The following is a 15,000-nucleotide window of genomic DNA, read 5'->3' as shown; positions in this document are numbered from 1 at the left end:
ACGGGTAGCCGTCGTTGTGGTCGGCCTTGGTGAAGTCGATCTGGATGTCCGCCTCGTTGCCGGCCACCTCGTGGAAGTTGAGCGGCGCGATGTCGCTCCACACCTTCAGGGCGTAGTACATGAGGGCCCGCACCGTGTCCCGGCCCAACAGCGCCGACTCCTTGGGGAAGGTCCGCACCCTGTGGAGCGGTCAGAACCAGGGCCGGTGAGTGGTGTAACTGCCCACACACAAGTGGAAGTGCCGTGACCACACTAAAAATACTTGCAAAAGTACACACCCTCACACACACACACACACAGATAAATGGACATAATTACATACATACACACATACATCACACACACACACATACACACATAAATGGACATACTTACAGTACATACATAGACACATACATCACACACACACACACACACACACACACACACACACACACACACACACACACACACACACACACACACACACACACACACACACACACACACACAGTGAATAAAAACACATGTGGTCATGGATACTCAGAGACTCAGATACACACAGACACACACACACATCTGGAATTTTTAACAGTTTAAAGTTGACTTTCAAACTCATGAGCAGTCGGTAAGCACTGCTTGCTGGGAGAAGAAATTGCAGACAGATTGAGCGTGGCACGACGTCAGTGGCGGCAACCAAATGAAAGCGCACTGAAATAAGCCCACAAACAAGCCCACAGTCATAACGAGCTGTCAAAAAGAGCTGCCCTGCCACTCGGTCATTTGCCCCAGCCCCCCCAAACCCAACAACAACAACACACACACACACACACACACACACACAGAGACAAACACACACACACACACACACACACACACACAGAGACAGACAGACAGACAGACAGACAGACAGACAGACAGACAAACACGCACACACACACAAGCACACACACACTATCTGTGAATAACTAACTGGGCTGATTGGATTTGAATAAACATGTCGTTCCCCTCTGCACCTCCTGCTGTAAGCGGCATGACTCAACATTGCTCTGACAGCAGCACTGCTGATCGGCGGGCCGACTGTCACTCAAGAGTGTGATAGTGTTACAGCCTGGCCCTAAGCAGCGTGACGTTTGTCTGAGTGCGAATGGCTTAATAAGATCCGAAGTGCGCCGTACAATCGAGCCCAAGGACCGAGCGAACTGTTTATGTTGGTCTGCAGTGAAATGTTCATCTATAAACTGTCAGTGTTTTCAACAGACAGGACAGAATAAACTAGCAAAAGAAATAGCAAAGTGGGAATAAACTGAATGTTCATGATGATGTTACAAATGATGTTGGGTCTTTATTGTCCTGTGCGCTCAATGATTGCGAGTAGGTGGTAGCGCTGTGGTATGAAAAATGACAATCTCACACCCTGCATATGAAGCTGGACTGTAGCGAGAGTTATTTGATGAATTTGATACTTGATGCGTCTGTAGTGGAGGTGGTGTTTTTGACCTTGTGCATAATACTTTTTTATTTGTTTACCAAATCATATAGCTGAGATAATATGCATGAGTTTAATATTGCCAAGCACACTGAAGGCGTTACACAGCATGACTCTGATTCCAATTACGATACTTACTCTACTAGGGCCTATACTTGATCTTAAAATGCTAAAATATACAAAACCATGTTGCCGTAGAAAAGAGAGTCTCAGTACATCTTTAACATTACAGTGTAGATTCAAACATCGCTGTTATAAACTGGTCCTAATTTGCAACTGATGGCATTGTATTGTATGTCAAAAGCTGTATGATTACCATGTGAAGCCATAAAGCATGGCCTGTACACAGGTGCATCAGTATTCAACACAGGCCTAATGCTGACCCTAACTATAAACAGGGAACTTATCCCACCTAATTCACTTAGCCTACTGTATTCTTCCCATGAAGCGTGGGCCAAACCACTCTATGGCACGGCCTGAGAAAAGGACAAAGGGCTGCTGAAAAACAGTTTTTAAACTGAGACAGGCCTGCTTAACTGTAGCCTACTTAACTGTTATTTTTTAATCCTTTCCTGTATAACAAATGAGGATGAAATGAAATGAAATCAGATAATAGCATAACAGTCTGCTTGACAGTATCAAAACATTTTTTTTGCGCTCGAGCCTCATCACTAAAACCACAACAGCAAACAAGCCGTGGAGAAAACATCTTCCTGTAAAGCAGGAATCACTTTCAAAAACCACTCACCGGTTGAGCAAACTCTGTTTGATAATTCACAGCCACCCTTGTGTTCAGACACTGACTTACCTAACAGAAAGTGGTAACATAGCAACGCCGGTGCATAATAACAGTTAGCCAAGGTCGGCTATGTAAATGTTCAGCCGCCTTCGGACACTGCATCGAACCTTTAATAATAGGCTCAATGCCGGCATATGAGGTCAGTGGGAGATGCAGAAGGTATCATCCATTACGTGCCTCTCTGTCAAGCTCAATACCCTGCAATATATTAAAGATGAACCCGCTCACGCAAAAGCCTATTTATGATGCTCTAAGTCTTCCTAATGAAAAATGCATTTGCCGGTCCTCTCTTCCTCACCTACAGCTGCCGCAAACATGTAATGTACATAAAAGTCCGACATGTGTGTACGTGTGTATGCGCGCAGACACTTGTGTGTTCGCTGTGAAATATTAAGGTGCTAAGTGTCCATGAATTATACAAATGCCTCGCTTTGTTGGGAGTGTTGAGAGTCGTTTCAAGGTTGCACTGCTGAAGATGGGGAGTGGATAGGGACGACATAGCCAGTCAGGCTAGGTTTATATTGGGAGAAGGAAAAAGGCCATAAAAGTCCTTTATGTGGTGTTGTTGATGATGCTAATTGCAACATCCCTCATGGTACTATCTTAGATACTCTTTACTTAGACAGGGACAGCTTTAAAAAGGGACTATTTAATACAAGAGGGTAGGCACGAGAGCATCTATTGAGCTGGGGAAATAAAATAGTGACGTATGGCTCTCAGGCCTATGGCTTTATATTCCCCCACTGAACAGCACAATAATTGTCCTTCAGGATGGAAGCACTTTTGGTCCAGATAGCATTTCCAAGAAAGGTAATGAAGAATATGTGTGTATGAATATGTGTATGTGTGTGTTTGTGTGTGCGTGTGCTTATGCGTGTGTGTGTGCGCATGTGTGTTTGTGTTTGTGTGTGTGTGTGTGTCCGCAATGCGTATGAAAATGAGAGCTGATATGTAATCATCTGTCATTCCTCCCTGTACTTTGTGTCCATTGACGAGAAGCCTCTACTCTGTCAAGAAGAACATCTCTGCTTTTAGATCAGGAAGTGGAAAGTGAATTCCGTAATGAATCATCCCTGCTATGTGCTCAAAACAGTGATCTTTGGTGCATGCCATCGTGACGCTGTCAAAACACAGGAAGTCGCCCGAGACGTCAGTCTTGGGTGCGCTTGGGTCTGATTGAGTTCAGGAGTGGTCATCTGTGAAGTGTGGAGGGTGCCAGCCCATAGAATGAAGGGAGAGAAGGAGAGAGGGATGAGGGGAGAGAGAGAGGGGAGGGGAGTGGCCACATATTTCAAGCTCAATTTTCTCTGCCATTTTCTCCATAATGTGCCCAGCGGGGCCGCAGGAGATGGGTGCCTTAACATGATGGATTACTAAGTGCTGAGGGGTGGGGTGGGGGGGTGGTGGAGGAGGGCGGGGGGGGGGGGGAGTGGATTTACTGGCCATCAGATGGAGCACAGAGCTCCAAGGATCAAATGAGATGCGTCTGACCTGTGACAACTGCACACACACACACAGGCAATCATGGAGCCGTGATTGTATGCACCTGTAGATCGACACACACACAAACACACACACACACACACACACACACACACACACACACACACACACACACACACACACCTGTATGTGCAGACACACACACAAGCATGAAGGACAGATGCACAACCACAAATATGACAAATAACTCGTTTACACCAAACACATAAACCAGCACACAAGCAGATGCACCCATTGAGCAGCTGTCACTGTGATTCCGTGCTTCTCTTGAGCATCTTCCCTCTATTGACTTTGTAATTGTACTACAGCATTGTGGCTCCCTGGCCCCTAGGACTGATGGCCGCCAGATTTAAGAGAGCGGGAGTGGAGCTGCGAAACACACAGAGAGAAAATAAAATAACCCGGAGATATTCATCTTCCTCCCCGCCATTTAAATCTTACAGCAAGGCTGACCTCCTACAGTTCAGTGGCTTCAGTAGAAAAAAAACATTACTGTATACTACTGCTGATTGTTCCTGGCTCACTGCTCACTCATACACAGGCAAACACAGACAAACACACACACACACACACACGCACACTCACACACACAGACGAGCGCACACACTCACACACACACACACACACACACACACACACACAAACACGGATGGTTTTGGCAACAGTTTGACAGCGGCTGGGTAATTCTGATGGGCAATTGGCTGTTTTTAGGCTTTCCACACCCGGACAATTCCCCACACGAGAAAGCTGCATGTCATTTGGACCATGGCAAGGGCGGGATTGCTGGGATCCCTTCATGACTCACACCAATCACGCCGCTGTATTTTAATGACGGACACCCCGGGGGGAGAACTAAAGCGCTCAGCTGGCAGCTGGCTGTCTCGTTGGCCACTACACACATCTCCACACATGAACAAACAACCACAGTTGGAACCAATGTTGGAAGCGCCCATTACGTTCTTCAAATAAATAAAGAAATAAATAGAGAAAACATCACTAAAAATAACATGTATGATCCTCGCAGATGTTTTCCACATCGTACTTCCTCTCCCGCCCAGCGTGACTGTGCTTGCCCGGGTCACTGCTTTCCACTAATGATCTACACGCGTCTTCAGCTCTCCCAGCAGCGAGGAATGCAGCACCGCAACACTACAAAAGAGACTCAAGAGGAGAGGAAGAAAGAGAGAGAAGAGAGAGAGATAGAGAGAGATAGAGAGAGATGGAGAGAGGGAGAGATGGAGAGAGAGAGAGAGATGGAAGGGAGGCAAGGAGAGATTCACTCCTGGGCAATCAGTGCTAATCTATTCAGGTGATTAATTGGCGCGCTAACGAGCAGTGGGCTGGTCTCCTGTGTGGCGTAATGAACGCGCGAGGCACGGGGATCCGTCTCCACCTGACTAATGTTCCGGCCGCTCCCGCTCCGGCTCCAGGGGTCATCGCTGGACAGCTGGGCCGCTGAACCTGCGCCCCCATCTCACCGGCCAATAAATCATCACCCCGTCCATCCCCATGTGAACCGGTGAGAACCAATCAGATTGTCTTGGTCATTACCAAAAAATGCGGCCTAATGCCCCGGCCCTAACATCCACACGCAATTTCGAACAGCTTCTTCTGTTCAACTAAGACGAACTAATCAAAGTTAATTGTGTATTCTTCGCCGATGCGGAATCCAATGCCGAACGTGTTTCGTGCCAGAGGATGAACGAATGCTCGGTGCATTAAGTGTTTATCCCAGGAACATGCACGAGTCAATACATTACTCTAATGAATGAGACGGTAATCTCGAGATGATCTCTGGAGGATGTCTGCACTTCCCTTTGTTCGATTAAGCCTCGTTAGCCTGTCTGGCAGAGCCAGAGCTGGGTGCACAGAGTGCAATCTGAGGAGTGGGCCTCGGAGAAACACTTCAGCACTCTCTCCCCTTATTGCCTGAACCTTGCACCTTCCACTTTCCACCTCTCCTTTCCTCTCCTCTCTACATTCCCCTCTTCCTCTCTTTGCTCCCTTGTCTGCACTCTTCTTCGGTCCCTCTTTTTACCATTCCTCACCTGTCACCTCCGCCCCTCACTGCTCCACTCGGCCCCTCCCCACCAAGCGCTTTATCGGGATTCTTAAAGCACACCATTATCGGAGCTATTACAGGCTGTTGGCCTCACAACTCTCGTCGAGGCCAAGGCAAGAGGGGTTTGGAGATTCACCTCTGTGTCCTCATCCTCCTCAGGACACTATGGCCCTATCCACACACACACACACACACACACACACACACCCTTGATTGTGCCAATCTGAAGAGTGGCCAATCGTAAGCCCCAGCCAAAGGCCCTTTCCAAGGCTCATCTGAAATACTCCCTCAAGGTGAAGAGTGGCTGCTACCTGGCAGCACTGAAATAGGACTCCTGGGGGCAAATGTTTGCCAAAATGAGTTTCAAAGGCACCAAAGTAGTCATTGGAACACAGGCAGTGACAGTCAATCGGCGCGTGGAAGACTTCTCAACATTGCGAGCATTGATTTTTAGTTGTACTCTTATAACCCAGGGAATTTTTTTTAACCTTCCGTGGCTGCGGCAGCAAAACACAGCAGTAATTGCTTTCAACACTGCTTTTTGTATCTCGCTAACTGTCAGTCAGTGTTGACCAAGGCCATGGGCTCTTCCCCATTGGAGCCTGCTGGCCGCTTGTGTATGCAGGAGCTGCAGGTGGCGAGTTGTTCCTCTGGTAGTTTTCAGCGCGCTGGAAAGTAAGGGCTGGACGAGAAGGGCTAGCGGAGGATGAATGAAGCTTGGCAGCGTGGCTCTACCGATCAATACGGGTATGAGAGCAGAGAGGCATGGCACGGTGCGCACCCTGATATTCAGTAATGGTGCGAGAGAGAGAAAGAGAGAGGGAGCGAGAGAAAGAGAGAAGGAGCAAGAGAAAGAGGGCGAGAGAGAAAGAAGGGCGAGAGAGAGAGAGAGAGAGATAGAGAGAGAGAGAGAGAGCGGAGCAGGAATATGCATACAACTGCGAGGAATGTGACTGACAGCTCAGAACCGAGCGAAGGCATGCAGATAGAGAGGAGGGAAGCAATGAAGAGGAAGTGATGTAGGTAGTCAGAGAGAGAGAGAGAGAAAGAGAGAGAGAGATGGCGGGATCGAGGAAGAAGAAGAAGAAAGAAAAGAGTGGAGTGACCGACAGATGGGGTGCTTTGACAGCGAGAGAGAAAAAAGGATGAAGGTTGAGTTGCTATCAAGGAGGAGGAGCTAGAGAGAGTGTGAGAATAAAGCGAAAGGGAATAGAACATAGTGGTAAGGGCCAGAGGGCAGAATTATGGAGCTAAAAATGAAGGGTGAGAAAAGTTATATAGAAAGGGAAGGAAGGAGTGCTAAACCTCTACTCACTGTAGCCTGTTAGCACGGCACCACACAGTTTATTGCACGCACACTGTACACTTGCTCCCAATCAGGTCAGGCTAGCACGCTGCCAACAGCGTTGCTCCCAAAGCCCTAACCCTGGCCTGCACATTCATCAACAGAGCCCAAAATAACACTCACTTACACAAACTTTGGCCCCTTGCATCTCAAGGGCAGTCTAAAAACTGTCCCCAGGCCTCTTCTCTGCTTACACTAACACGCAGGCTGTTTAAAACAGGTGTTTGCGCGGGGTTACGGTTTTCTTGTCTTGGGCTGGTGCAAACTACTGCGGTGCGAGTCCATATGTTAAAACACGGGAGCCAAAACCATAGGCCCTTACTGCGCTGTTGAGACTCACTAACCATAACCACACCTTTCCGCACGGGCCCCCCTCCATATCCAACAGATGTGTCAAGCTGCTCGAACGCAGGCTTGGAGCTGGTTCGGCCTAACAGCTGTGTGAAGCTGCACACTGTGCTCATTCACTTGATGCCTGATATGACCACACACACACACACACACACACACACACACACACACACGTACACACACACAAACACACACTTACACACTGTTATATACTTTCCCACAGCTCAGGAAATAGCCTTCCCAGTTATAGGTTGTATGGATGTGGGCACAGCGTGAGGTAAAATCATATAAGTGTCCACGCGCCGTGAGCCAACTCGGCCCGGATATATGTGGAGGAGTCTATAAAGCGAGCACACACACACACACACACACACACACACTTTACTTCCTCCTCTTTGTCTCTTTGCCACTTACTGCTTACTGGTTTAAACAGGCTCTTTATATGACACGCTCTCTCTCTCTCTCTCTCTCTCTCTCTCACACACACAGACACACACATTCAGACACACAGACACATTGCCACTTTCTTTCTCTCTCTCTCTCTCTCTCACACATACATACAATCACTCAGACACAGAGAGAAGACAGAGACAAGACAGAGGCAAACACAGCCCCCCCCCCCCACACACACACACAGACAGACAGACACACACACCTCCAGGACAGGTGTCTCTTGTTCCATTTGTTCTGGGGTGTGACTGCTCTTCTTCTCCGTCCAATAGGGCTCTCTTGTGCAGATAAGTCTGGCAGGGAGCATCGTGGAGTCTTCATCAGGCCCATAGTAGCTTCGTCTACACACACATACACATACACACACACACACACACACACACACACACACACATATATATATTTTGAGGCACACAGAGAGAGAAATTAAGCATGGGTGAAATATTGCTATTGAAACGAACATGACATTAGAAATCTTAGATGTCCTTAATATTCCCTTAAAAACCTTTCCCTGGTTTCTGGCAGATGGCCCAGCACCCAATCAGAAGCATTAGCCCCATTCACTCACTCACTTCTGTGGAGCCATAACGTGCTGTGATTTATCACACAAATATGATATATCAAATTAAATATTAAATATTTTTGCATAAACTATAAATAGAGCATAAATAGATAACCATTTTTTTCATATTTCTCTGGTCTGAGCAGAATTGAGATGCGTGAGGCCACACCCACTTGAGACAGGTGACTGCAGCACCTGGCCTTAAAGGAGAATCTGGTGATTTTTTACATGGATCTCTGCCTCTCGACGTCACCAAGTACTATGGGTATAGGCTATGTAAAAAAAATGAGCTTGAGTTTCTACAACCAACAACTAGAGCTGCCAGGCAGCTACAGTGCTACTGTACACTCTGGGGCATGAATATGGGGCCTCATGAACATACATGCCCCAGAGTGAAGCACTATAACTGCCTGGCAACTCTAGCTGGTAAGCATGGGGTTTGTACTCATTCAGCTGAGTATGCGGGTATGTAGTCATACCATTTTTGACACCGGCAAGTGCAGCCTAATTTTGGAATATACTGGGATATACTTCGGAAAGCTCTCATGGATGATCACGCACCTCCATACTGCAAGGTGGGAACAATTCGTAGCCAGAGGTGGAAAACTCCAGCTTCAGAGAGTAAAAGTCAGAATATGTATTGGTTCTACCTGTGCAAAGGTGTTCTCATCAATTAGCTGCTCTACCTAGCTGAAAAGTTCTGCTAATTAGAATCAGCAGGTTTAAATGGATAAGATAAAAATAAGATAAGATCAAACTTTATTTGTCCGTAAAACGGAAATTTGGTTCACATAATCTGCCAAATGATAAGACACAGACACACAAGATATCAACATAGCCTCAGTAAACATTCATTATAATAAATAATTAAAAAAAATATATCAAGGGTAGTCTGTAATCTATTTAAAATGTTTAAAGTGTTCAGATGATCTCCTCTGGTTTAGGAGTGTGATGGAGTGTGGCACAAAGGAGTTCTTGTATCTGTTCCTTCTGGGGAACAGATGGTTGGGACGGTTGGTTGCAGGTTGGGGTTTGCACAGATATGTGGTAGGACTTATTTTCTGAAGCTGGCTTTTCCCACCTCTGTTCGTAGCAGCAATTCATGCTTGGAATACTCTTCACCTTACAAGACTCAGAACAGTCACTCACCCAGCACGCCCGTCTCCTCCAGGCCTCCAAACCTCTGCATGGCTTTGATGGCTTTGGTCAGTGCCTCCTTGGTCTGCAGCTGCCCCGTCACGGGGTCTGGGGGCGGCAGGTAGCCAAACTTTCTTAGCCAGTCCTGGGAGAAAGAGAAGGGGGTGGGGTGGGGGGTGGAGGGTGGAGAAAGGAGGGGGGGGGAGTGTAAGTAACCCACCACTAATTTAGCTTTTCAGCCCAATACAGCTGAGCGCATACACCCATGAGGTGAATGAGCTCGAGTCGAGCCTGGAGGAGATTGTCACAGCCACGGGAGTCTAGCAGCTGCACAAATAGCGCTATCGATTTCCACTCAATTCGTCCGCAGCCTTTTCATTAGTCTCGCAAAGTGAAGAGCACTTGGTTTGCCTGCTTGCTTTGAGGAGGCAAAAAAAAAAGAAAACACATGGACTGTCGTCAGTATCTATAGTATACCAGATGATGGGGAGGACTGTTGAATATTTGGGCCGGGCTATAGACTGAGCGAGAGCAGAACTTTCTCTGTCACACGCCGTCCTTATTATGCAGCGCTAGTCCCGTCAGGGATGACAGCTAAGCGAATGGTTCGGAATAAATGCCGGTGGAGTCCAGGTCTGGTCTATAATCACTGCCAATAATATTGCTGCAGGAATCCATTCAAGTGGCCTGCTTCCCCTCATTGTTATGTATTAACTGTGAACTGCCTTGTTTTATAAACCTCATTGCTTGTGTGTGTGTTTGTGTGTGTGTGTGTGTGTGTGTGTGTGTGTGTGTGTGTGTGTGTGTGTGTGTGTGTGTGAGAGAGAGAGAGAGAGAAAGAGAGAGGGTGGTATGAGTGTGTGTGTTTGAAAAAGTGTGTGTGTTTGCTAGCCTGAGCGTGTGTGTGTACATGCAGTGAATAACTCGGATCAATAAGAAGGAGCGTCCCTATCGACAAACAAGCACTGGATTCCATTAGTAAAATTGCTCAGTGCTTACGCAGCAATCTCACAAATGAAATGTGCTCCAGCTCCAGCAACCTCAAACTCCCCTGCACCTGCTACAGCCCCCACACACCACCATGCACACCACCCCCTCCAAGAGCCCACACGCAGAGGCAAGCCGTCAACAGCCCCACTGGGACACTTTGGGGTGAGGCCACGTTCGAGAGAGAGAGAGAGAGAGAGAGAGAGAGAGAGAGAAAGAGAGAGAGAGAGAAGAGAGAGAAAGAAAGACATGGAACACTACAGGAGAGCTTTCTACAACACACTTGTGTCTCACAGTTATGAAAGAAAAGTATAGACAGAGAGTATAATGCTGTACTGTACATACTCAACCACACATACACGTACACACACACACACACACACACACACACACACACACACACACACACACACACACATACACACACACACACACACACTCTCTCTCTCAGTATACAGCTTTTCACCTTTCGGTTGGAACACTGATCTTTACTTTCACATCTCTTTGACTTGGAATTAAATAGCACAATGCTAACCGGAGGCAGGGTTTGTGTCGACCTCTTGACTCCAATATAACACGTCCCATCACCACAAGCGGCTCCCAAAGAGCCGACAGCCAGAGAGGAGAGTGGGAAATAAAAGAGTAGAAAAAAAAGAACAGAAGAGAAAAGGAAAAGAAAAGAAAAGAAAAAAAGAGAAAGTAGACACAGCCCCATTGGCCCCTGAGCGGACTGGTCGCCGTAGATACCGAACTCATCAGCGTTTCAATCTGCTGTTGGCACTGGCCGAGCACAGCGATGGCCGCTAACGCACTTCTGCTGAGCTTGCTACTTCCGCGTGCCAAAAAAGACTCACTCAGCTTCACCACCTCGGGAAAAAGCAAACCGCAGGCTGGGTCCTCTATCCCCCGTGACCGCAGCTCTCTCTCTCTCTTGCTCATCCCCAGACCAAACAGCCCTCCTCGGGGGGAAGGAGTGGCCTGAGGTACCGCCACGGGGCCTTGAGCACCAGAGTTTTAACAGGAGTTCGACAGGCTCTTATTCACTGAATGGGTCTCAGAGGACTTCTCCTTATGAAAAGAGTCTTCAGGTTCAGCTGTTATCCCATCTGTTGAACAAATAGGAAGTTTACCACAAAATTGGATTTTTGAAAAATGTTCTGGCACCAGAAATGGGTTACAACCTGACCCCTTTTTGCTTTCAGCTGTTGATCCCAGGACACCCCCGAGGCGACGTCTTAATGTGATTTACCAGAACTCAAAAACATCTGGAACTATCTGGAGATGACACACTGAACAAAACATTTCCTCAATGAAAGTCCTTCAACTGTCCCGCCAGCAACAAGACCTCTGTGCCTGTATCCATTTCTCAGTCCACTGGCGCTAACCCACTGGTGCTAACCCACTGTAAAAGGAAGCGGTATGCTCCTCTTCATGCACATTTGGCGCAGCAAAGTCTTTACGTGATTGCGAAGACTTGAGTGATGGCATAGACCCCCCTCCCTCCCCCCCTCCCCCCATGATGACACAACTCTCATCCCGTGCGGTGTGCGCGGGACACAGAAGTAGAACTTTAAACCAGGCCTGTAAAACTGGTGCAAAATCAAGGCAAAAAAAGAAGCTACAGTAAGCTGGTGGTGATAGTGTGTGCACCATCTTCTGAGCTGCAAGCAAATGCCTCTCCGTCAGATGCTCCTTTATTTGCCTTGGTGCTCGGGGAGCTCCTTCAGCAGAGGGGAACTCGGTGCGGCGGAGGAGGAGGAGGAGGAGGAGGAGGAGGAGAGCGGAGGAGTCGACAGCAGCGCAGTGAGGCAGGAGAACAATAGGCAGAGAGTGGAGGGAGGCGAGGAGGGTGGTGGTGCTGGTGGGGTGCGGAGGTGGGACCTGTCCAGGAGACAAACCCGGGCCCGGGCGCTTTTCTCGGGCTGCCTGGCTGTCGCTCCGCGGGCGTCACGACGGAAGAGGGGAATAGAGGAGAGATGGCATCTGTCATAGATTACATGACATAATACCACCAAGGGCAGCTAGAGTATCAGCAGTCTCCAAACATTGGCCCGCTTCCAAACACACTGTGTGTACACACACGCACACTCTCTCGCTCTCTCTCTATCTCACTCTCTCTCATACACACATGCATGCATATGCATACACACACACACATGCACAGACACACGCACACACACAGGCACCCACAGACACACACACAAACACAGACAGACACACACACAAATAAACACACACACACACACACACACACACACCGGAGTTCTAAATTCCAACTGCAGAGGCTCGGGGGTGCAGCAGAAAGCCGTAGGATGAGACATGAAAAGACGAGCGCGAGATACAGATAGAGAGAAATGATAGAGAGTTAAGTCAGACCTGAAAAAAACATCCATCCCCAAGACCATGGAAAAAAAACCATGAACCAGTATAGTGTTATTTTGCTGCTCCTCTTCACTCACACACACACGGACGGACGCACGCACGCATGCACTCACACACGCACACACACACAGGGACTATCTGCTTTCCCATTCAACTGAGTAGGCTGAGACAATTTCTATGTTCACAAAGTGCCCAGCTGTGTCAGGGCATTTGTGAGTGAGAGTGTTAGTGTTAATGTGTGTGTGTGCGTGTGTATACACAGTGAGAGGCCTAACTCTGTTTGTGTGAACTCATCCCCCTACTGGCTGGGAAATCGATGCATGAAGAGTTACTGTGCCCCAGCCACACACACACACACCCCTCCTCTCCACCGCTGTCCCCACGATGCAATCAAGTCCAGATAAATCCCCTCTCTCGTCACCCCACTCCGTTCCTCTCTCACCGTCTCCTTCGTTTTATGTCTCCCTTTTGTCTTTCACCCATTTGTTTCTCTCTCTCTCTCTCTCTCTCTCTCTCTCTCTCTCTCTCTCTCTCCTCCCTCCTTATTTCCCTCCCTCCATTCTTTCCCTCCTATCCTCTCTCTTTCTCTCTCTATCAGTTACTTGCTAGGCATGCCTGGATCCAGAATATCAATATGACATTATTGCCGTCTCTATCAATCAGCGGGGCCGACGGGGCTGGAGCCGTATGGGGTCTGAGGGGGAGCTCCGCAGGGGGCTGGAGTGATCAAAGTGTGGGGAGAGGAGCAGGTTTGATGAGGCACGCTGTGAGACGAGAGCATCTGATGGGACCTCAGTTCAGTGCAGGAGCAGGGGAGATGCCTCGGGCAAAGCAAACACATACACTCGCATGCGCGCTCACGTACACACACACACACGCGCGCATGCATGCATGCATACGCACGGACGATCTCTCTCTGTGTCTTTCTCTGTCTGTCTCTCTCTCTCTCTCTCTCTCAAACACACACACACACAGACTCACAAAATTGTGCACCTATACTCACAGCCAAAACCACAAAAGCTATGTAAATGTGTGTGCGCGCGCACACACACACACACACACACACACACACACACACACACAAGGTAGTATAAGTGTACTGCCAGACCTTATCATTCACTGACATTTCCCTGGTAGGCTTTCCTATGTGTGTATGTGTGTGTGTGTGTGTGTGTGTACGTGTCTCTGTGTGTGTGTGTGTGTGTGTGACAGGAAAAAAGATGCGGAAAGAGATGGAGAGATGTAGAGATAGAGAACGAGTGAGTGAGAGAGAGAGAGAGAGAGAGAAAGAGACACAGACACTTAAAGTGAGATAGAGTCTAACAGTTCCATGAGATTAAGAGCCCATAGAGATAGAACTCACTATTAGCATTCACCCAGTTGCTCACGAGAGTCTGACAGCACCGCCAGTTCATATCTTCTGCCAATATCTAATCTCAGCTATGATTGGACTCCAGTCATGTACAAGGTGAGGCCGCTGCTGAGGACCCTGTGGCCTGTCTCCAATGGGTATGTGTGTGTGTGTGTGTGTGTGTGTGTGTTATCCATATGCATGTGCATGTCTGATAGATACCTAGTCAATAACACAACTGAAATGGAATCTGACATTCAAGAGACGTTCAAGGCCAGTAGGAGGCATCTTAAGGCATGACACTGCTCGACATGCTAGAACAGGGGCCAAGCATACGTGTCTGCTCTCTGAGACAAATATTCATGAATGTGTGTGTGTGTGTGTGTGAGTGTATGTGTGTGTGTGTGTGTGTGTGTGTGTGTGTGTGTGTGTGAGTGTGAGTGTTTGTGTGTGTGTGTGTGCGTGTGTGTGTGTGTGTGTGCGTGTGAGTGCATGTGTGTATGTGCATGTTGTTTTCTCTGTGGCATGTTGTAGCTGTAGCCGTACTAATAAGCATCCTTGCCGTCAGACACGCATGGTGTCCTTGACGAGGAGGGGGGGGGG

At 48.1% G+C, this 15,000-nt stretch overlaps 1 protein-coding gene across 1 annotated transcript in view; it reads right to left on the bottom strand.

Moving 5' to 3' along the window:
* Positions 1–15,000, bottom strand: part of mmp17a (matrix metallopeptidase 17a) — a 69,457-nt gene that overhangs the window by 21,415 nt on the left and 33,042 nt on the right. Inside the window, exons 2-4 of the mRNA XM_062554425.1 lie at positions 9,690–9,822; positions 8,184–8,319; positions 1–179 (exon numbers count right to left, since the gene is read on the bottom strand). The exon at positions 1–179 is cut by the window's left edge and continues 108 nt beyond it. Of these exons, the coding sequence (XP_062410409.1) occupies positions 1–179; positions 8,184–8,319; positions 9,690–9,822 (448 nt within the window). The remainder of the gene's footprint in view (positions 180–8,183; positions 8,320–9,689; positions 9,823–15,000) is intronic.

This window comes from Sardina pilchardus, chromosome 14 (assembly GCF_963854185.1).
Source record: "Sardina pilchardus chromosome 14, fSarPil1.1, whole genome shotgun sequence".
NCBI classification, from domain to species: Eukaryota; Metazoa; Chordata; class Actinopteri; order Clupeiformes; family Clupeidae; genus Sardina; species Sardina pilchardus.
The sequence above is the reverse complement of the archived record's forward strand: the minus strand, read 5'-3'. Positions and strand labels throughout refer to the sequence as shown.